Genomic DNA, 21,796 nt, shown 5'->3' with positions numbered 1-21,796 from the left:
AGCTTCAATAGCATTTTCACCTGTTACTCATCCTTCTTTGTGCTCAGAAAGTTTGTGAAACTGTAATTGCTAGTAAGTGGAGACAAGTGGAATGTTTTTACTGAGAGTGATCTTTACCGACTTGCTGGATACATTAAATGTTGTTGTCTTCAGTGCTTGTATTTGAAGTCAATCACAGATCAGAGGAATAAGTAATTATTTTAGGTATTATACAGTGATTCAGCCCGAGGAAACTCTTGCGTGAATGGGGAATTGAGACAGTTTTATAATTATTTTTTCCAGCACATTATTTTTACAGAAATGTTTATAATTAATTACATTTTTTAAAAAATGTCTCCAATTAGATGTTTACCCAACTACTGTGAACATGGAGGAAAATGCTCTCAGTCCTGGACCACCTTTTACTGCGATTGTAATGATACAGGCTACATGGGAGCTACCTGTCATAACTGTAAGTAAACACGTACAGTGTTTTCTATTACAGCTGGTATGTCAAGATGCACATAAACTAGAAAGCAGCTTTGTGAGAAGTCGTATCATATTATAGGATGTAGCACGTTCTGACATGGTTTGAACAGGTCAAGAATTGGGCTGGGAACGCACAGGAATCCAATGGCAAAAATGCATGTTTCTTGACAAATATTTTGGAGAAAACAGAAGTTATTTTAATGAATTTTCCACATTTTTTCCTCACATTATACATTGATTTGGGGAATCTTAAATTCATTTATGTTACATACACACTGTAGACACATTGGTCATTAGACATTTAGTTGAATTTAGCTGGGCTGAGCTGGGTGATTTTAATCTGTGTTTGGGGCCGTACATCAGTCTTGGCACCATGGGCTTCTTTGCTTTTAGATTATCAAAAAGTTCATGTTGCAAGAACCCAGTTTTGATGGTTTATAATTTTGGAATTTTGCTGAACTATTATTTGGGCTGCTGCTATTAGCAAGGATACAGTGTCTGAAACAGTGGCAGTACATGAAGAATTTAGCTACTGAAATCCACAGCAAAAGGAATATTAAGGTTTTAAAGGTTTAAAAAAAAAAGTAGAGGCACAGCATGCTGGGAATTCTAATAAAAAATAGAGAGAGAAAAGGGAAGCCAAAATAAAGCCTGTTCATACAGCTGACTAAAAAGGAAACCAGTTAGAAAATGAAGGTAAACTTCCTGTTCTATCACTGGAAATAAAGAGAGAAAAAAATAGTAAGAATAACTATTCCAGGAATACCACTATAACCACTCCAGGTGTTTGATGAGCACTTAGACCGCAGATAGGATGAGATTGGTGAGAGATGCATTTTTTTCCCTGTTAAGCTAAAAAGCCAAAGAGAAGAGAAGGTACTTAGTGGTTTGAAGCTGAGAATATTGGCAACTGTACTGTAATTCTGGAGACTTTAATGGTTTGCTAATTAAGGGTGAAATCATTTGTGGTGTGGGGTCTGCAGCTGATGGGAGAGGCTGTTGAGAGGTCTATTCATAGATTCGTCACCTGAACTCTACATTGTAAGCACAAAGGAAGCTAAGGGTTTGGTGCAGAAATCATGCCAAGCCAGATGAAGGATGGGAAGAAAAATGCTAAGGTTATAGTTTTGAAAAGAGAGTTTACTTTTTGTCCAATGCCTTTGTTGTTCCAAAAGGCATCACCCCTCTTCGAAGCCTCCAAACCCAACTCAGAATACATGCAGTGATAGAGGCCATAGCAGAGTATTTACACTAGCTGATGGTTGGTACAAAACTAGATGGCCAAATCGGTTGGTGGGAAGGGAGAGGCTCTTTGGGGAAGGAAGAGCCTGTCGCTATTGACCATCAAAGGCAATCAGGGATGCTAACCTCTAGGCTACATCTGTGCTGTCATATTAGCTCAGGGCCTGAGGCTCACTATGTCTGTGCCAGCTCGGTGTGGCTTGTGTCCAAAGGAGACCATCTCATTATTGCAGAGGACTGGTTCATGACTAGTTTTCCCTATGGACGTTTGCATGGAGCCTAGTGAAGGCTCCTGCTTCTGTGAACTGGTGTCTGCGCTCTCAAAGGCACATACATAGCTGCAGATATTTAAGGTTCACTGATGTAAAAACTACTCTGAAAAGTTTCTCAGGAAGATCTTGTTTTCAGACTTTCCAGCAGATCAAGCTGCGCACACATGTGATGTACAGCTATTCAGCTGCTCAGCTTATTTACAACCATATTATCAACAGCTAATTTGATTCCAGCTAGATTGTAGAGCCAGCTGCCCTGTAAGCCAAGCAATACTGAAAAATAGCAACGTTAGTCTGGAGGAATGCATTCATGTGCTTGAAATGTGCAATGAAACCATTTCAAAGCCGGTGGGCAAATGCAGTCTGTTGATAAGAAACCTGCAGAACAAGAGACGTTATCGCTTTCAGCTGATAGCGGTTGACGTACAGGAGTACCTTGTAGCAGGTGAATGAAAGCCGCAGATCTGATCACAGCATAACTCCAGAATATCCTCAATGTACAGGCAACTCTTCCAGTCATGTAATTCAGTGTAGTTCTAGCAAAGTAAAACTTCTAATTTCTTAAGGTTTGAAACATTATCTCAACAGATTTTGATTTTTACTAGAACACTGAGGCTGACAGGCTTAAAATTGAACTTGTACCACTTTGGAGAGGCTATTTCTTTTATTGAACTGCCCTTCAGACCCAAGTCCATGCAGCAACAGTGGAAAGATTTAACTGGCAATCTGCTACAAGTCAAACATAGTATGAATAGTTTTGTTGTTAGCTGGATTTCTTTTCTGTCTGAGTTTCTTCAGTGTGGTTTTTGCCTCTTTTTGATGTGGTGTTTGTAAAAGGTGGTGCCACTGGTTGAACAATGTAAAAAGACCCATTTCTGGCCATGCTTTCAGGAAGAACTGCATGACATGCATCTGCAAACTAGAATTAATTGATTTATGTTTTACCAGCTCAGACTGGGACACCTTACCATTTTAAGAACTGAGAGCTGAAGATACATTGTCCCTAACTTCCTGTCATCATCTGCAAAGTGTTGAAATACGTTTTGTGGTTGATACATAAGCAATCTTACTGATTTCTTCCAAATATTCATGGACCACACTGGATCCTGCTGTGAGGAACAGCTAACAATACAGACTATCCCTGATCCAAAGAGTTTTCACTGAAGCTTCTGAGAGGAAAAAACCATGCTGGTGCAGGTGATGGAGTGCCAGAAAGTCTTCATCAGCGTCATAGGTGGCAGTTTCAGTCTACCAGGTTCATAATTATTGCTAGGCTTTCTTGTAGGCAAAAAGTCATAAGGTAGAGATTAAAAAGAGGAAGAAATTGAATGCTTGCAGGCATGAAGGAGTGATATGGGAGAAAGCAATAATGTGCTTGTTTGAAAAATATAAGGCTATGGCCAGAGGACTTTGACATTTTTGACAGAGCAAATGCCAGAGTCATGACAGGTAGCTAGGTTTGAAACATGCCATGAAAAGCAAAGATAAATAGTTTGCCTTTGATGCAACAGAGGGGATGTAGACAGTGGCAGGGCAGAACAGTAAGTTGAGAGAAGACACAGCTGGGACAATGTTTGCATGACCACGTCAGATACGTGGGACAAGATTGTGTCTGTCATGACTGAAAACGGGTGTAGTTGAAATTCAAGACACGTCAATGAAGGAAAAGTACACATCTCAAGATACATATAAAGAACTAGCTGGGTCTAGACTTGGCCTTAATATAATCTTCCTGGAGGCAGTCAATTTTCTGCAAACCTCAGGTATCCTCCTGCTCACTCAGAATCCCTTCTGATCCTGAAAGCTCCTAAACTGTCACAGGAGGTGTGGCAATCTACCTGATCCAGATGAGGGTCCACCACTGAAAGGGTGTAGGGTCATGTCCTGTTAAATGGCTATTCTGTGGTAGACAAGTTTCACTATGAAGTCTCATCTGGTCCTGCTTCTGTTCTCCTCCTCGTCTCTGAACATAGCTGTAAATACAAGTAAAACAGTGCTAAAGCCCATTGGTGTTTTCTGAGTTTCAGTAACATGGGAAGAGTCTGAATGTTTTCTGAATAGGTTGTTTCTTTCTTGCATAGCTTACTGCCTGCTGCACAAGTCCATTTCTCTGTTTAGTAATGGTTAATCCTCCTTTGCAAGCTGCCACATGGAATATTATCAATACCTTTCAAGTCTTTTTGTGGGTTTTGGTTTGTTTTTTTTCTTCCAATGGGGAAAGAGGATTTGGATTTACCTCTCATCATTCCAGCTTCCAGTGCAATTCACATCTTCTTATTGGCTAGGGTTGTGGTTTAACCCCAGCCGGCAGCTAAGCACGAGACAGCCGCTCACTCACTCCCACCTGGTGTGATGGGGGAGAGAATCAAAAGGGTGAAAGTGAGAAAACTCATGGGTTGAGATAATGACAATTTAATAGGTAAAGCAAAAGCCACGTGTGCAAACAAAGCAAACCAAGGAATTCGTTCACTACTTCCCATCGGCAGGCAGGTGTTCAGCCATCTCCAGGAAAGCAGGGCTCCATCACACGTAACGGTTACTTGGGAAGACAAACACCATCACTCTAAATGTCCCCCCTTCCTCCTCCTTCCCCCAGCTTTATATGCTGAGCATGATGTCACATGGTCTGGGATATCCCTTGTATCAGTTGGGGTCAGCTGTCCCAGCTGTGTCCCCTCCCAACTCCTTGTGCCCCCCCAGCCTGCTCGCTGGTGGGCTGGGGTGAGAAGCAGAAAAGGCCTTGGCTCTGTGTAAGCACTGCTCAGCAGTAACAAAAACATCTCGGCATTATCAACACTGTTTTCAGCACAAATCCAAAACATAGCCCCATCCTAGCTACTATGAAGAAAATTAACTCTATCCAAGCCAAAACTAGTACAGCTAGTCACAGCACTGATTAGCAGTTGTGCTTTCATCTCTGGACTATCTGTAGCTGTGAAACTCTAAACCATGTGCTAGTGCCTTGCTGTCACAAATGCATGTGGACATGCAATTTGATGGGAAATGTAGAACTTGTGCTGACTGTCCCCGGGTACCCATTTCACTGCCTGCAGTTTGGGGAAACTAGGAGTCATGGAATAACCCTATAGGATATTAAACCAACAGTAGGTGAGTTATATTTGCTCGTATATGAGTTTTGTTGTGCCTTAGTTTCTCTACATCTGTTGGGAATAAGATCCAATTTGCACGTATATTAGAAAGTGTGTGATCTATATCGTCTACTGAAATGGTATGGATTCTTTCCTTTGAAACTACTGTTTGCTGACTCCTACTTGAGCTGATCTGTAGCTAAGACAGTGCTTTGAGGATACAATCTTATTTTCAGTCTGTAAAATGCATGGTTTTGCTTCTTGGTTTATCTTTTAAATGTGCTTCACACAGCTTGCATTTAAATAGGTTGAAGATTAGCTCAGCTGAAGCCTTTCTAACAATAGATACTTTCCCCATTTCTACAGTGTGGTGCATAGCCTACTGATCCATCAGGTATTGGAGTAGTCTGATATAATCTAGATAGATAGGAGAGGATCCTTTATGTAATCACATATGTGAACCATAGCAAAATAGATAATACTGTAATGTTTGTTTTCTGTTTTCCTTTTTTAGGTAGAAACACTGATATTAGTACACAGCTTGGGAAAAAGGCCTGGGTCAGACTCAGCTCATCTAGTTTTTGCTGTCTGATACTGTGACATCTAATCTAAGATAGTGGTCTGCTCTCTCTCTCTTTCTCTCTCCAACAGTGTGAGCTATTTTCAGAACTTGACTAATCTCACTGTGAGATAGGGTGTCCATGGTAAGTTCATGGACCACCTCTGAAGCACGCTAGTGTCTGTCATCTGTAGAGGAAGGCTGTCTTAGCTTAGACATACAGTAGGCACCTGAAGCTAGATCAGAATTATAGGTGTAGAGAGAGAGAGAGAAACAGAGGGAGAGGAATTCCAGGTGTGTATTTTATATATATATATATATATATACACAAAATATTTTTATTTGAAAGTTCATAGTTTAAAACCTGCATAGTCATCTCTCTCATACTATTAATTCTCCTTGTAACTATCATGTGGTAGTGAAAGCAGTAGACCAGTGTAAAATGGCCCTGAGATATAGAATGTTATAACTTTATTGCAAGGTAATGATTAGTAATCTCCTCTTCCTCTGAGTTATGCTAGTCCCTTAGAAAGCCTCATCCTCCCCTTCTGCATTTCTATTATTTTTATATATGATAGTTTTCAGATGGCCTTTAGTCTTGGGTGTATTTTTTTATTCCAAAGAGTGCTGAACATTGATATAAAAGATGATAAGAAATAAAAAATAATGGTTTTATTCTTCATGTTCTGGGGATGTCAACATGTCTCAAAGCTTTGCAAGGTGATAATTAACAGAATGTAATTTAATTCTGGTTATTTGCTTTGGTGTGTGATCTATCTTGCACATGCAGGCATGTGTCTTATTGGCCTAGGTAATTGCTGGAGGAAAGATCCATCCAATAATGGAAATGTCATATAGTCGCTGATATGACATAAACTTAACATAACTTCAGGCCTTGAAAATGTATTTTTTAATATTAATATGCTTACCGCATATATCATTTTTGATCTGAAAAGCTTAATATAGCTTCAGCCAGATCGTTAGCAGTACTGAAGCTGTATCTTAAAGCACCAGCCATGGATGTGGTAATTCTCCCGTTTTCCAAGTTAGGGAGATGCATACATTTTGCTGGCTGGGCAAACGAGTTTCAGAGAGTTTCAGTCTGCCAGGTGTCTAACAGTGTGTCTGGTCATGTAATTTGCATGTCCTAAGTAGCCAGTTTTCCCGTCTGAGATTCTTGGAATAGGTTTTTTCCATGTGTATTTGAACACATTGGTGTTCTTTGACTAAACAAAACACGTTTAATATAAATATCAAGCCTTCAGTAGTGTACTTGGTGTTCCTGCATATTTTTGTTCGCACCATGCTTCTGGCATATGAATTTTGATTGTTTATTTTGTAGTAAGTTACCGTCTTATTAATGCTTCCCCTTCAGTTTGTATACCTGTAAATTGTACATCTTGATTTCTCAGTGGTGTTCATTTAAAAAAAGTTTTTTCCTTTGCCTGACATTTCCTTATAGATAACACAGAGAATATTCGACTTCGGGATTTTACTGCAGAACAGAGTATGTGGTGGACTAACTCAATCCCTTTTGAAGCCTGCTTGTGTCACATGCAACCGTCACCACAGAGACGCCCATACTTTCAAAAGCAAGGCTGAAATACCATGCTTTGCGTGGTATTCTTCAAGTCTTTGATTTCTCCTTTCCCTCCAACATTGCTCTTAAAAGTGGTGGAGGTCTCCCTGACTGCTTTCTTGCAGCAGCAGGACTTGCAGGTCACCCTGCACCAGGACTGGGCAGGGGCTGCTGGGGTACGTGACTGACACAGCCGCCTTCAAACCTCAGCAGGGAAGCGACAGGGGAGGACGGGCTGACGTGACCTTTCGTATCTCGGCTGGGGGGAGCCTTAGTTTGAACTGTAGGAAATTGTCTAATCCCTAAGAGTAATGGAAGGATCCCTCCCGAACATCCATTTAGGTCACATTGTGGTAAAAGTAATTTTAAAGGTATCTATGGAAATAACACATTATTTATCAGATGAGTAAATACATATTTTAAAAAGGGAAAATAAGCCTTCTGTCATCCAGGCACATCACAGCGGAGACTGCATTAGTCTGTCAATAGCAGAGCTGTCAAAATCCGGTTTTTGAGAGTACAGATTTCATTTTCTGGCATTTAACAAGACAATTGTATTATAAGGGTGAGAATGACAATCATTCCCAGAGTTCATTGCCTGTACTAATCCCTCTGCTGTTGGAATGAGAAGAAACCTCCCATTGCATGTTGCTTTATTTGTTATTTAGAAAAACCCTTGATTGAACACTCATTACTCTGAGCCTGTAAGAACAAAACTGTCAGGCCTGAGGTATAACAAGCAAAGGGTGAAAGAGTCACCTCCAGTCTGCCTCCAGGAGCTCTGAGAGTTTTGGTGAGAATGCTTAATTCGGTCTGTGTTGGCATTTGCGCCTATCAATTTGTCCAAGGTCAGTCCAGGCCTGGTTGCAGATACAGACTGAATCCCCAGCTTTTACTGGCCTTTCCAGTCTAACCAGTACTTAACTTTTCACCTCAGAATACAATAATAATAATTATTGTAGGGATTATTATTACTCTTTGCATCTAAGATGTAAAGAATTATGAAGCAATGAAATGAGTTCCAAATGACCTGGCAATAAGTATTCTGCCTACAATTTTTCATGACTGTGCAATTGTTAGAAGTGGTAAAAGCAACATGCATCTCGCTGCTGAATTTTAGCTGAGGAGTGGATGATGTCAACACCTCCCAATGAAATCAAGAATTAAAGTTCTTTAGGTATCTTTAATGTATTTTATTTATTAAATCACCATAAAATGTTATCTCCCTCTGAGAAATTGAAAATTATCAGCTACTTTTATTAGATTATGAGATTCTAATCTAGAAACAGCAATACTACAGGATTCATTTTGGTAATCATAACTAGTACAGCTGAAAATCTGAATCTCCAGCTCACAGTATTTGCAATGAAATGTGTGTGATCAATTTCCAAAGTAATTGGCAGTACAGTAGGAAAGAAATATTGGGAAATTTTAAGGTTTACATTTAATTACTTTTATTTTTTGAGGAAAATGGTGTCCATTAAATTTGAAAAGGTCAGATTCCTCTGATAAAAAAACACAACCTAACAAATTGCTTTTGATTTGGAGTTTACGCTTTTGGTTTTATCTGTGCCAGTAATGTACTACCGGGTGGCAGGGAGAGAGGTTTACATTGCCTGGTCTCCCAGTAGTAAAACTGAAGTCTGGATACTGTAACCTTTGTATTAAGTCCAACAGCCTGCACTATTTTAAATATGGGTAGGGGGTGCATCTCACTGGGTGAATAACAAGTTCATTCGTCCATTGAAGAGAGGGGACTTTAAATATGTTGCTCCCTGGGGATTACTTGCAGGAGTTCAGTTCTTTGCACAAAGAACAGTCTTGGGTTTTTTTGTTTGTTTGTTTTTGGGTTTTTTTTTTTTTAGCTGAAATGGAAGTGGAGGTGAAAGATGAAATTCAAGTGGTCTGAGAGAGAGGAGAGGTTTTATAAGTTAACAACATGGGGGCAAAGGAAACAGAGTTGTTGAGTACTCAGGAAAGCTGAGGCCAGCTGAAGGCTTATCTGCCAGGGAGCTCCACAATGGAACAGTAACCCTGTGCTTAGTGAAGGCTATCGTGGAGACTGCAGGTGAACTGGTTAGGGCAAAAGTAAGATTGGAAGCCAAATGTCACTGTAGTAACAGGTAGTCAGTGAAAAACTGAATAAAAAGATGTTTTATTGGAAACGATGGAAGTTTGACCTTGCAAATGTTTGCGCTCAGCCATGTGCTGATAAAGATTTCAGCTACGGCAGGGGTACAATCTCTTCTGGTTTAAGGACTGTAATTAAAACAGTTGGATTAACAGGTTCAAGATACTTCAGAGAGCTGAACAGTGATGAAATTGTTCATATTTAAAACCTGTCAGGCTCTCGCAGCATATTGAATCAAGGCTGAAATTTCAGTTGCAGAGCCAAGCTAAGAGGGACCCCCACCCTCTTGGACCTGACTGTGGGGTGCAGAGAGCTACTGCGTGTGCTCTGGCTGACCAGCCACAAGGTTCTTGGTGCAGAAATTAGAAAATTAAATTCCATAGTTGATTTTACACAAAAGGTCAAAATAGGTTGTTATAACGACATTAAAATCTCTTCCTGACTTTCTGGCATTGAAGTCTGAATCATGGATCTATAGCTTGAAACTTGATCAGTCAAAGTGCGTATTTATAGTTTTGCTAGGATGCTTCTGTAGGCCTGTAGTGTGTGCGGCTTGAAAAAATATGGGATGTGTATGCTTCAGATCCATAATTTTGATTTTTGAGCTTATAAATCTTTATATCCCAGGAGATACAAGAGAACATGTAGAATTGTGTGACTTTGATCTGACTGGGGATAAAGTGTTTATTTTATAAGTGCTGATCAAAGTTTGACAAAGCATTTCTTAAGCACCTGGGAAGATGAGAAGTGAGAACTAAAGGAAAAGATGGTCCTCATGATCAGTGAGTAAAGCAGTGTTCAAAATGAATGCTCTGATGGGATGAGCTGTTGATCTGAAAAGCTAGTTTAATTTGAGATACTTAAGTCTGAAAGAGATACCTGAGGGAGAAATTGGGTATATGTGTTTCACAGAGGACTATAAGGGGTTGGGAGATAGATATCTTGAACTCTGTCAGTATTGTGCATGCCTGAACACCATCAGCACGGCTTATCCTAGCGGGAAGGCAAGAGCACATATAGTACTTAGGGAAACAGCTCTTGGTATGAAAAATGGGGCTCTCAGGCTGCATCAGTTTCAGTAGCTAACTCTGGGACGATTTTAAATTTCTTTGTGAAACACAGCAGTAGCCTTTAAAAAAGTTCCTTAAAGAGCACTGCAAAAATGTCAGCACAGGGTCCAATGTTATAGCGTATAAGTAATTTTGGGGAAAAAAAACAAAAAAAAGGCAATAAAAGACATCCAGTCTCTTTGTGACCAAGTAAAACAGATATTTCTGATGTCCGGTTTCCCTTACTAAATCTGGGACCTTGGAGTCAAGCTGTTTCTTCTTTTGTCTTCCTGGAACAGCAACTGTTACCAGCAATAGCCCATCAGCCAAACTCTGCCCGTGACACCTTTCACACTTCGTTATTTGCCTTGCACTGTAATTTACCCTAATGTTTTTACCTGCCATACCTGACTGAGGTTCAAGCCATACTTGCAGGGGGGTACCATGGGTTCACGCACGCTGTTGACATCTCTTTCCATCGAGCACTAGCATGATGCAACTCCATGAAGCAAGCAGCTTCATCCTGAATGCCTGTGGGAATTCGGTGGCAGGAACTGCAGTCCTACTGCTGCATGGCAGTGCAGCTTGTTCCCAAAAGAGCCTGAGGAAACGCAGCAGGGGCTGAAAGTCATACACAGTGATTTTCAGTGGTTCTGACTCAGCGAAACAAATGTTGCTGGAAACTATCATTTTATCTTCAATGGCTGGTATAAGTCAAAATTAGTCCAAAAAAAGTGTGGGAGCGTGGGAGAAGGAAAACTGATCTTCTTTCTTTGAGACAAAAGACAACTTAGAGGTTTTATTTTTGAAATTATGTTTTCAAAAAAGTGCTTGATTAAGCATTTTAAAGAGAAAACAAGCTTTGCATGAGCAGCCTATAAAGAACATTATTTTTGTTGTTTTAGTCTCATTTTGGTGAATGTTTTAAAATTTGAAAACAAACTCAAAGAAGTGAAAGTATAAACACTGTTAAAATGCTTCACAGAAAGGAACAAAATCACTGGGTTTTGTTTGTGTTTTTTTTTTAATTTCAAAATAATGCTTGAAAATTGTTGATGGGTTCTACTCTGAATGAACTGATGAATACCTCTCCTTTATTAAAAAGGTGGAATTACTGCAAATGTTGGTTGACATTAAAATGTATGCATTTGTCAACAGTTTCATGATTACACTTGCTGCTTGCTTTTTGAAAGTGAGGCCCTATTACATGAATAAGTGGTTGGTGACTCTTTAATGCAACTACAATAATGGTTTCCTACTGTTCCCAAAACGACCACATCTCTGTCTACATCAGAGAAGCCTGGCACAAAACAGAAAATAAATATGAAGGCAGTTTTCAAAGTTAAGGCTCTGGGGTCTTTACAGTCACAGCTGACTGTTCGTCTGGTTTTTACTCTTGTATGATATTTCTGATTGCATAAAGAGAAGAATGACTGCAAAGTGATCTTGTCTTTCATTGAACCATAAAGACAGCTTCAAGTTGTTGTTACTGGAGTAATAGGGCCTTTTTTAGCAAATGGAATTGCATAACTTTATTCTGAAACAAGCGATTGGCTCAGCCTGCAATGGCATTGAGCGAGCTTGGAATGGATGGTGCACTTGAAATGTCTGTGGGGGCATCTGCCAGTGACTGGAAAACAAATACCATTTTATCCTTGATGCATTATACAGCATAAAATAGCAAAATAGAGAACTAAAAGCAATGGCCCATCCACTCTAGAAATATGCAGTACCAAATGCTTAAGATACAGACATGCGAAACTTTGAGCGTACAGCTACAAAATAAACTGTCCACCAAAACAGCTTTTCTCTAAGTCATGATAGTTAGAATATGTTTTATGTGCTAGAGCTCGAGGTTCATAGCCTTTTCTGACTTCTTCTGCTACTCCCCAGTATTTACTGCTGGAATTCTCATATAACCAGAAGGAAAACATACCAGGATGGATTTTCTCCTGGCAGACATAACTGTAGTTTCACTGAAGCTTGTGCATCCCTTCAGATTTACACCAGTTGAGCACCCCTAGTGTGATTTCTAGATCTATACAGCCTTTTCTTTCCAAAGTTACACTGACAAAGGGGCCATCTAAAGGTGAGTAGATCATCTCTGTTTGCATATGCCCACATTATTAATGGCTGAATCTTCATATCTTTTCTTATTAATTTGAAAAAAGTATGTCTGGGCTCCAGCCAAAATGACAGTCAAGAAGAAACAAAACACTTAGTAAGAAAAAGTTTGTGATGAAGAATGAGTTTCTAGCTGTGCCAGTTCACTGACAACATATTAGTTTTATGTCTCTGCCCCTTGCACCATCCTTTGTCTTAAAAACTACTCAGCAAACAATTCAGAGGAAGCAATTGGCATATTCCCTAATGAGGCAAGATAAAGTGTCCTGTAATGATGATGACAGCAAATTCACTAAGTAAACTGCAGTTTGAGAACTTTGCAAATTGATCAAACCGTGATTCCTTGATTGCTTACTTAATTGCCTGTTACGGTCTCTCTCCTGACCCTCCATATCCCAGTTGCTTTTGTCAGCACTTTGGCGACTGAGGGACTCTCTGTTGGCCCCTCAGGTTGTGAATAGTGGAAAAATGGGTTCTGGTTTGGGGATTTTATTTTATTTGCATTTAACATATACTCTTGGCCAACTATCAGAGAGGGAATTTAGAGATCTTCTGGACTCCTACAGTGCTTTCTACATCAGGCTAATGACTGTCAGGAAGAAGCTTTCTTAATTCTGTTTATTATAGGATGGATACTAATTAAAGCACTGTCTCACCAGGTGCTGGGTACCTTAAGCAGCTTCTTAACTCCAGGAAGGATAATGCTGTGCATATTTAGCACTTAGTGATGTTCTGCCTGCTAAAGATACCTGGTCAAGAGAGAAACGTACAAGGGGAAAGCATATTTCAACAAGTGGTACAAGTGACTGACTGGCAAGACTCTTAATTCATAGCAAGTTTGGGATGGGAGCCCCTAGAACTGTGATTCTGTTTTGTTGGCAGAAGTGAAGAAATGTCCAAATTTCATTAAAAACTGAGTAATGAACTATCTTATAGCATTCTTCAGAGTAGTAGTCAGATGAGGCTACTTCAGGCTCGCTATTTAAGTCTTTCTGAAATCTGTTTCATTAGAGAAACCATTTTTAGGGAATGAGGAGAAAGGAAGCATGTGAGTCCATGTGTGCACAGAAGTGGGAATGAGGAACTATTCCTGCTGGTGCAGAGCAATTGCTGCCTTCTGTGGGAGAGGCTGGGACCGCGTTTCAGAAAGGGTGAGAAGTGCTCTCCCTGCAGTTGGTCTGTAAATCTCCTTGAGTTCTTTCCAGATGAAAGGTACTGGGAACTTTGCAATTTTATTTACAACCTCAACACGGCAGATATTATGCCATATCAAGTTTAACTGTACTGATCTGCTGCCTGAAGAGTGGGGAGCTTGGAAAAAAGATTTGTAGTGGCTAACAAATGAGTTATTCATAAATTCCCCTGAGTATATCCCAATCTGTGTAAGTCCAGCATTTACTGTATAATCGTATACGAATGTGCAAATAGTAGCTAAATGTGCTCTTAAAATTAAGAGGTAAGAAAAAGATAGATTTGAACTTGCAGCAGCCAAAGATGATGTCCAAGTATATTTCTGTGTGTTTGGCTACTGGGAGCACCCAAAAGCTTACTTGAAGATTAGGGGTAATTCTGTTTGCTTGCATTTCTGTTACTGTGTCTTCCAAATAACTTCATCTCATAGGAAGAAAAAAGGAAGTCTTGATGTATCTGCTAAGTCAATCTGTGTTTTTTATTGTATTTGCTGACAATTAGTTGAACAATCATAAGCTGTTACAGAGCATAACCTTGTCAGTATAATCAGGTAAATGTTTAAGTAAGTGGAAAAAAAATCAATCCTCCTGCAATGAGATTTAAGGTCACTGTTGTTCAAGATCCAGGATCATACATGTGACTCTGATACCTCACAACTGCCTCTCTGGAGAGGTTTTCTCTTTGCCCCCTGTGAAGTTACGATATCTTGCCTGAAAACATGCCTCAACTGCAAGGAATTGCACTGACCTGTGGGAGTTTTTCCTCCTGTTCTTGTTCTTGGTGACCTGCTGTGCTTGTTTTATTAACCACTTGGCATTTTCATGGGTACTAATCCTCCAAAAGAAGAATATTGATAAGCAGAGAGGAAGAGTTGGTTGTATAAAAAAAAGGTCTAAAGCATAAAATTGTCACCCAGGATGGAGACCCTATCTGACCTTGACCTTTTCTGCTAAGGAACAATGGCTTGTTTTCACTTGTGCAGTAGACAGTGGTAGGGCCTTGTAGTTAGCTGTTAACAATATCCTTCAGGGAAGCTGAAGACTGACAAAAATACCTGTCTTCGGTATTGACAAGGCTTGAGTGCATGCCTAGGTAGTAAATCGTGTACACGTGTGTGTGCATGTCTGTCTTTGAAATATCATTATGCGGATGCATGTATGTATCACTCCATAACTAGATGGTGGTGCGTTTGAAAGTTCATATCCATTTACTTAAGTCTTTACATACTTTAATCCAAAATAAGGCCAATACCTGTATCTTTAAAGCCAGAATATATTCAGTTCAAGGAAGTAGTTAAATACTTGCCTAATTCTGGGCATGGACTTAGGTCCAAATGCAGTAAACTCTTTCACATGCTAATCAGCAGTGAACCAACAGTTTATGTTATGACAACGATTAAAGCAGTGCTCATGTATAAAATGTGTCTGTCTGTTTTCTCCTTGTTTATATGATACAATCTCTTTCTCTCTCTTTTTAAGCTATCTATGAAAAATCTTGTGAGGCTTACCGACACCAAGGGAAGACATCAGGTTTCTTCTACATCGATTCTGATGGAAGTGGACCACTTGGACCACTCCGTGTTTTTTGCAATATAACAGGTAACGATCTAACCTTGTCTTTGGTACTTTATGTTGCCTCTAATGTTGTTGGTATGTCTTTCATTGTACTACTAAGAAGACCCCACAGTCATGGGCGTCTCAGTAGTGGGAAAAAGAAGAGAACTGGTAGTAACTGAGGTTCAACTCTGAGGTGTTTCCTTAAATAGGATCCATGTAAAAGCAATTTTTAAAGTTTAAGTTTGAAGGACTCGCCTTGTACTGTTGCTAAGTGGTGTTTACAATGGTATTTGCACCTTTTAAAGGGCACTGCTGATGTATTTTTCATATCATAACTTTTAATGAGGTGTTTGTACTTGTTACTAAAGATGTAGAAACTTAGAATTCAGACCTTCTTTTGTAACTGTGAACGGTTTCTTTGCTTTACTAGAACAGTAGATCTGGGAAGAATTATTAAACTCCTTGCACTGAGCTAGCTGTAAACCCTTCCAGTCTGACTTAAGCAGGAATACTGTTCCTCATATGAGTGTGCTGCCTTTGATGTCCCAGAGGATAAAACCCCTGATTGTCCTAGGCATCTGTGTGGAGGAGAAGGCATGCTGTTCTTAGGAGGAGGGACACCAAAGAGACAGGTAGAGGAGCAAGAGCTTGGCAAGGTGACCTGTTTGTTGAGACTTCTCAAACTTATAGTTCTGTAGTTTTAAAATAAAAAGTGTTTCAAACGAATATAGCTGTTTGGCAAATTCTCCCCTTAAGTAGGTCCTATTTTGTCTATAGGACTGTCATGGCAAGGGTATGAGAAAAAAAATTACATAGCCCATATTGTGGATTGGGGTAGATGGTACAGCCTCCTTTCTGCTTTTTTATTTTAGAAATGGAGAGGAAATTTCCTAGACTGTCTCGTTTGGCATTTTTTCCTTCCTGTGGCCAGGTGCAGTTGAAAGAATATTTTATTACCCCTTCTAAATTGCTAATTCTGGTTGAGCTACTTTGCCACATACCACCTCCACACTCAGTCCTGAAAACTAAGGACTCAGGGTATTCGTATTTTATCCTTAATCTTCTTGTACTTAAAGTGTCTCAAATTAAATTTTCATTTTGATTTAATTGGGCAATCATTATGTTAATTAAATGCACACCTGTTAATTATTAAGTATGTTTTTTATTCAAGTGTAACAAATATTTAATAAGATGTGTCTCTTTCAATGTTGTGGAATCTCGTAAGAATTGAAACTAGAATTTCACCTTTCCGTCTGAATATCCTTCCTTGATCTCCAGTATGGGAAATGTGCTCATTTTTATTATTTACCATATAAATACATGTGATCAAAACATTGTCAGTGCTTTTTATCTCTGCTGAAGAAGTAGGATTTTTGACAAACTCCTTGCAGAAAACATCTGCTTTCCTCAAATAAATTTTAGCTGGCAGAAATCCAGAAGGCATATACCTGATTTTCTCTCTAGCTGTAATGAACTTGCTGACATACTTATTTTGGTTTGGTTACGAGAAAAGTGGAGGTGGGGAAAACTGACAGAATGTCCTAGCCTGGAAAACTTTTTCATATTACTTCTTTTCCCCTAGATGCATCATTTGAGGTGGGGGAAGGTCATTTGTCACAGGCATCTTTATTATTCCTATTGCATAAAAGAGGACTGAGACACAGAAAGAAATTACTATTTTACAGTTGTCCAGAGAGTTTGAGGTACAATTGGGTTATGTTCCTGTATCATCTAAATGTGGTTTGGGTGCCTTAATCACAAGAGCTTCTTTTCTCTCTGGGAACATACCTTACTGTTATGCTGATAAAAATTGTTTACAGTAATAGATTAAGTGCAAAGTATGGAAAAAAAACAACTTAATGTACACAGGGATGGATTCTGAATTTGTTACTTTTTTTCAGGTAATGCTTCTGCATAGTCTTCTGAAAGTATCAATATTCAGGGAAAGTCAAAAAATGAAATTCTATGTTGTTATATTGGGAACATACAAGGAACAGAGACACAAAAGTCAACATTATTGTTCAGTGACATAAATCCATACCACAACTCCTGTGAAAGGGAAATGTAGTTGGTCAGAAGCATGGATGGCTTCCATGTATGGGAGACTAAACAAATTAAAAAGATGGTGAAGGGAACTGTCACAGGAAAGCATTGAGGTCATATGTGGCATAGAGAACACAAATAGGGATTGATTCTTTTTCAACATATAGGAGCTAAGGGACAGTTACATTATGAGATAGCAGGATTTGTTGGGGTTTTTTTGTTTGTTTGTTTTCTTTTTTCCTGATGCAATGAATAATTTAACTTGAAACTTACTACCACAGGACATCAAGGAGGCCAATGTATCAACAGAAGGAAAAAAACAAGCTGGAAAAAGCCCCAATCTTGTCTGATGGATTCAGAAGGTGCAATTAAACATGGAGATTTAGTTGCAGCTCCCAGCTCAGGCAGCTGTGAGGCAGAGATCAATGAGAAATGGGAATGAGGAAAACCTTTTACCTTCCCTTGCTTCCCTGGGTATCTGTTCACCCTCAAAAGCAGAGGTGGGCTCCTGGTCTAAATGAAGCTTTGCTTTTACTCAGGCTGGCAATTCTTTTTGTATACAGTTCAAGAAGTGGTAACCTCTTTATGCCCAAAATGTGTTCAGGCTGAAGAATTTGGAGGTGGAATGGAAAATCCAGGGATATGACTCATTTAGTGCTCTTAAAAGTAGAGGTGCAGTGAGCTAATGACTTCTGGGAATTACGGTGCCTTGAGTCTGTGAAGGATGAATTCAAAGAAGGAATCAGATCATCAACAACGAGCAGCATCATTGCATTTAGAGAACGGTGTTGTTCCTTAACGTTCACTTACATTTCTTTAAAGTTCTTTCTAATTTTTACCTGTTTAATTGAACAGATAAAGATCTTGTTTGTAGCCAGTTATTAACCAGGGCAGATTAACACCAGCTTTCTCACCTGTTGGTGTCTGGTCGTAGGCATCCAATACGTGATGTGGATACGGGAAGTATCAACTTTACAAGTGAAGTTATTGTGTCTATGGTCCCAGGGATTTCTCTGCAGCCTGTCAACTTTAACAGCCTACTGCTGAATAAAAATTCTGAAGAAATCAGAAAATTGTGATTGTGTGTGTTGAGAGGGAATTGGACAATCATACAAAGACAAAAAGGGAGAGAGAAATAAGGGAAGGGAAATTTTGCAGGGAGAAAAAAAGAGGAAAAAAGTATTAAAAAATATAAAGCCAATTTTCAGCATCACAAGAAATTTAAGAGTTGTGTGTCACAGGATATGTGCTGATACCAGAGTGGGTAAATGTATTTATTCACTGTCTGGAGAAGCATCTGAAAAAGCAAGGTGACAAAAATTGTAGATGACATGCTATTATTTAAGTTGGTCAAGAAGAGGAAAGAGTGTGTGAAGCACTTTAGAAGGATCTTATCTTGAAGGCTGTTTATTTCTAGTAAAAGTAAAATATGTTGTTGAAATAGGAGGTTGTCAGGAACAGTAATGTACCTAATTAAAGGCATAGAAAGATGTCTGTACAAAGAGAGGTTGAAAGTAAATAATCCAGGGCTATTTAGATTGGGAAGACCCAAAGTGAATGGGCCTCATTGACAGAAGTGATGTTCATTTGCATTATATTACAATAGGAATAAAGAGACTCTTCAATGACAGTGAAATACAACAAACTCAAAACCAGATTAAAAAAAAAAAAAAGATAACACCGTATTAACATAATGTTTTCTTCACCTTATATACCCATTATACACAAAGCAAAGTCACTGGTACAGGGAAATTCATCAATTGTAAGAAACAATGAGGAATCCACACCAAATATGTGTGTGCATGAGGGAGGTGAACCAGGCGTATGTGCCCAAACCACGATCATATGTAGTTGGATGCTATGAGAGATACCATGAGGATTTGCGTGGGTCTGTGCAGGGATTATTAATTTGGGATGACTGCATTCAGCACCATGGGAACATAGCTAGCCTGTTTCCAGGGCCATCTGCATGGGAATGTGAACTAGCTCTGCTTGCTTTACCTGCGTTCTCCCATCATCCATGGTGCTCTACACCCAGACTTTTTTGCATAAAGTAGACAGAATGCATCTTGTCATGCTTTGGGGGAATGAACAACCACCAGCGCTGGGAAATAAATTTTCCCTGTAGGTTGATTGTTTGATAATTACCCCAGTTGAATTAATCTTCACTTCCCACTGAAGTGACTGATAACAATCAATCCACAAAATGGCTAATGGGCCCTCTGAACCTTGGGTTTGGCAGTCTTTCTATCATTGTGAGGCTTATTCTTTTTCTCTTGTTGCTTAGAAATGTATTGATCTGTCTGGAGTACTACTTAAATGCTTATAATCATATTCTCCAGTGCAAAGTCTATAGACATGCAATCTACATCCACGTACTTGTTTTGCTGCCCTGTATGGAAAGTGTTCGTAATGACCTTTCCTCACCTCCTCTGGAGTAAATTTTACCCTTGATATCTGAAAGATTCACTTACAATACACTTGAGTCTTTCTGTCACTGTACTTCTTTACTTATGCTGTTTTACTGTATGCAGACCTGGGCTTTCAAATCAATAATGCTTAGAAATTGCCATGACTAGATCAATGGTTAATTTTGTCTTAGCCAGATATTTGTCCAGTCCTCAAATAGTTTGCTGCCTTTTATTTTCTTCCCTTTTTTTCCTCCAGGGCTGCAGACTGGGGAAAGAGTCCTTATCCCACATCTTGCCGTTAGTACAAGATCTGTTTTTGAAACTGCTATAATGAAAAAATCATTAATGAACAAAAATATATCTCTCCTTGTTGCGGATCATCTCTGTTTTGCAGTCTCCTCCCAAAATGCAAATACTGCCTATTTTTCTGATGCAAGAAAAGTAAAGCTTTATTTTCTCTATCTCAGAAAACTGTATAGAAACTGTATTTAAATCTCAGATAATGTAAGGGATTCTAAGAGGATGTGAAGGAGTTTGCCCAAGTTATACTTGCAATTGTTTATAAATTGCCTCTGGTCTTTTCATTCAGCTAACAGTGATCAAGATTTTATTCTTCCATATAGTACATATTCCACGTCATGTAAAGGGGTTGAATTCTGGAGGATACAAGTTGTGTCTGTAGCTGAAGTGTCTAAATACTTCAAGTGTCTGAATAGTCCTACTTACAGTATGATATTTGATCAGCTATTTGAGGAAATTACTTTGGCAGTTCAACTTTACTCACTTTGTTGTGAACAAGGAGCAGAATGGAGTAACAAAGAGATGGACTACTACAAAGCAGAGCTGGATGGGCCTCAGTCCTTGCAGTAGGGATCCCCACTGATGTTCCCAAAATAATCGTGGAACTGGTGGTATTACTGCCCATGGCATCCACCTTCCCTTTGTTTCCACAAAAGAATCTCAGTTAATCTGCTTATATAATTTATTAATCCATTTTCCATAAGATACCATCTCCTTTTACTTTGTATAGGAATTACATTGATATAGAAGTCACTATGTGATTCAACCCTTGTTACGTTTCCTGTGGACTTGGAAGACTCTCACATGGAAAGGAGGGCTGCCACTCATTAGGCTGAGGCAATAACAGAGAGGAGAAGGAGGAGGCGGAGGTCATGCCCTTAATTCTGGTTTTATTATCTGCAAGTATGTAATCATGGGACAAGAACTTAAATGATGAAACTCCCTGAGAGTCTCAGAATGAGCTAGAAAAGATTTGACAGCTTTGAACCTCTTAAGGAAATTTTTGGGAGTGCCTTTTTTGTTTGCTTGTTGTTTGTCTTTTTTTTTTTTTTTTTTTTTTTTTTTTTTTTTAATGAGTGTACCTTGCAGCTTACTGTCTGTAATTGTGCTTGACTATCGCTGGAGAAAACAATGAATGGGAATCCTTTACGAATTATTTACTACTGTTTAGATTAAAGACAGTCCTTAAAGATTTACAGTTTATACCCTTAAACACTACAGGTCTTTTGGCATACTGTAGTTCTGACAATTTATACATTTCTGGTTTGTTTGGTTGTTTTTTCATTAAGTATTCCAGAACTTTATAAAATGAAAAACCTTTAGTGCTTATATTATGTCAAAGGCATTGCTCTGTCAACAGCTGCCTTGCTGTTTTCAGCAAAATTGTTGTGTTTCTGATGAGCATCACAGCAGAAGTTCTGCAGGCCGCCTGCACTGTCACACTTGCAGGAGGGCCCCAAGGAAGTTTTAGTACAGAAGAACTAACAGCAGTATTTTCTTCTACCTTTTTACTAACCTTTCCGTTATGTCCTGGTTTCAGCTGGGATAGAGTTAACTGTCTTCCTAGTAGCTGGTACAGTGCTATGTTTTGAGTTCAGAGCGAAGAATGTTGATAACACTGATGTTTTCAGTTGTTGCTCAGTAGTGTTTAGACTAATGTCAAGGATTTTTCAGCTTCTCATGCCCAGCCAGTGAGAAAGCTGGAGGGGCACAAGAAGTTGGCACAGGACACAGCCAGGGCACCTGACCCAAACTGGCCAATGGTGTATTCCATACCATGTG

General features: G+C 39.2%; 1 protein-coding gene across 3 annotated transcripts in view; it reads left to right on the top strand.

Annotated features, from left to right (window-relative positions):
- CNTNAP5 (contactin associated protein family member 5) overlaps window positions 1–21,796 on the top strand; it is a 316,013-nt gene that overhangs the window by 188,474 nt on the left and 105,743 nt on the right. For all 3 annotated transcript variants that reach the window (XM_052792720.1, XM_052792721.1, XM_052792719.1), the window contains exons 11-12: window positions 345–451; window positions 15,183–15,302. In XM_052792720.1, the coding sequence (XP_052648680.1) occupies window positions 345–451; window positions 15,183–15,302 (227 nt within the window). The remainder of the gene's footprint in view (window positions 1–344; window positions 452–15,182; window positions 15,303–21,796) is intronic.

The sequence above is a fragment of the Harpia harpyja genome, chromosome 7 (genome assembly GCF_026419915.1).
Source record: "Harpia harpyja isolate bHarHar1 chromosome 7, bHarHar1 primary haplotype, whole genome shotgun sequence".
NCBI lineage: Eukaryota > Metazoa > Chordata > Aves > Accipitriformes > Accipitridae > Harpia > Harpia harpyja.
The sequence above is the reverse complement of the archived record's forward strand: the minus strand, read 5'-3'. Positions and strand labels throughout refer to the sequence as shown.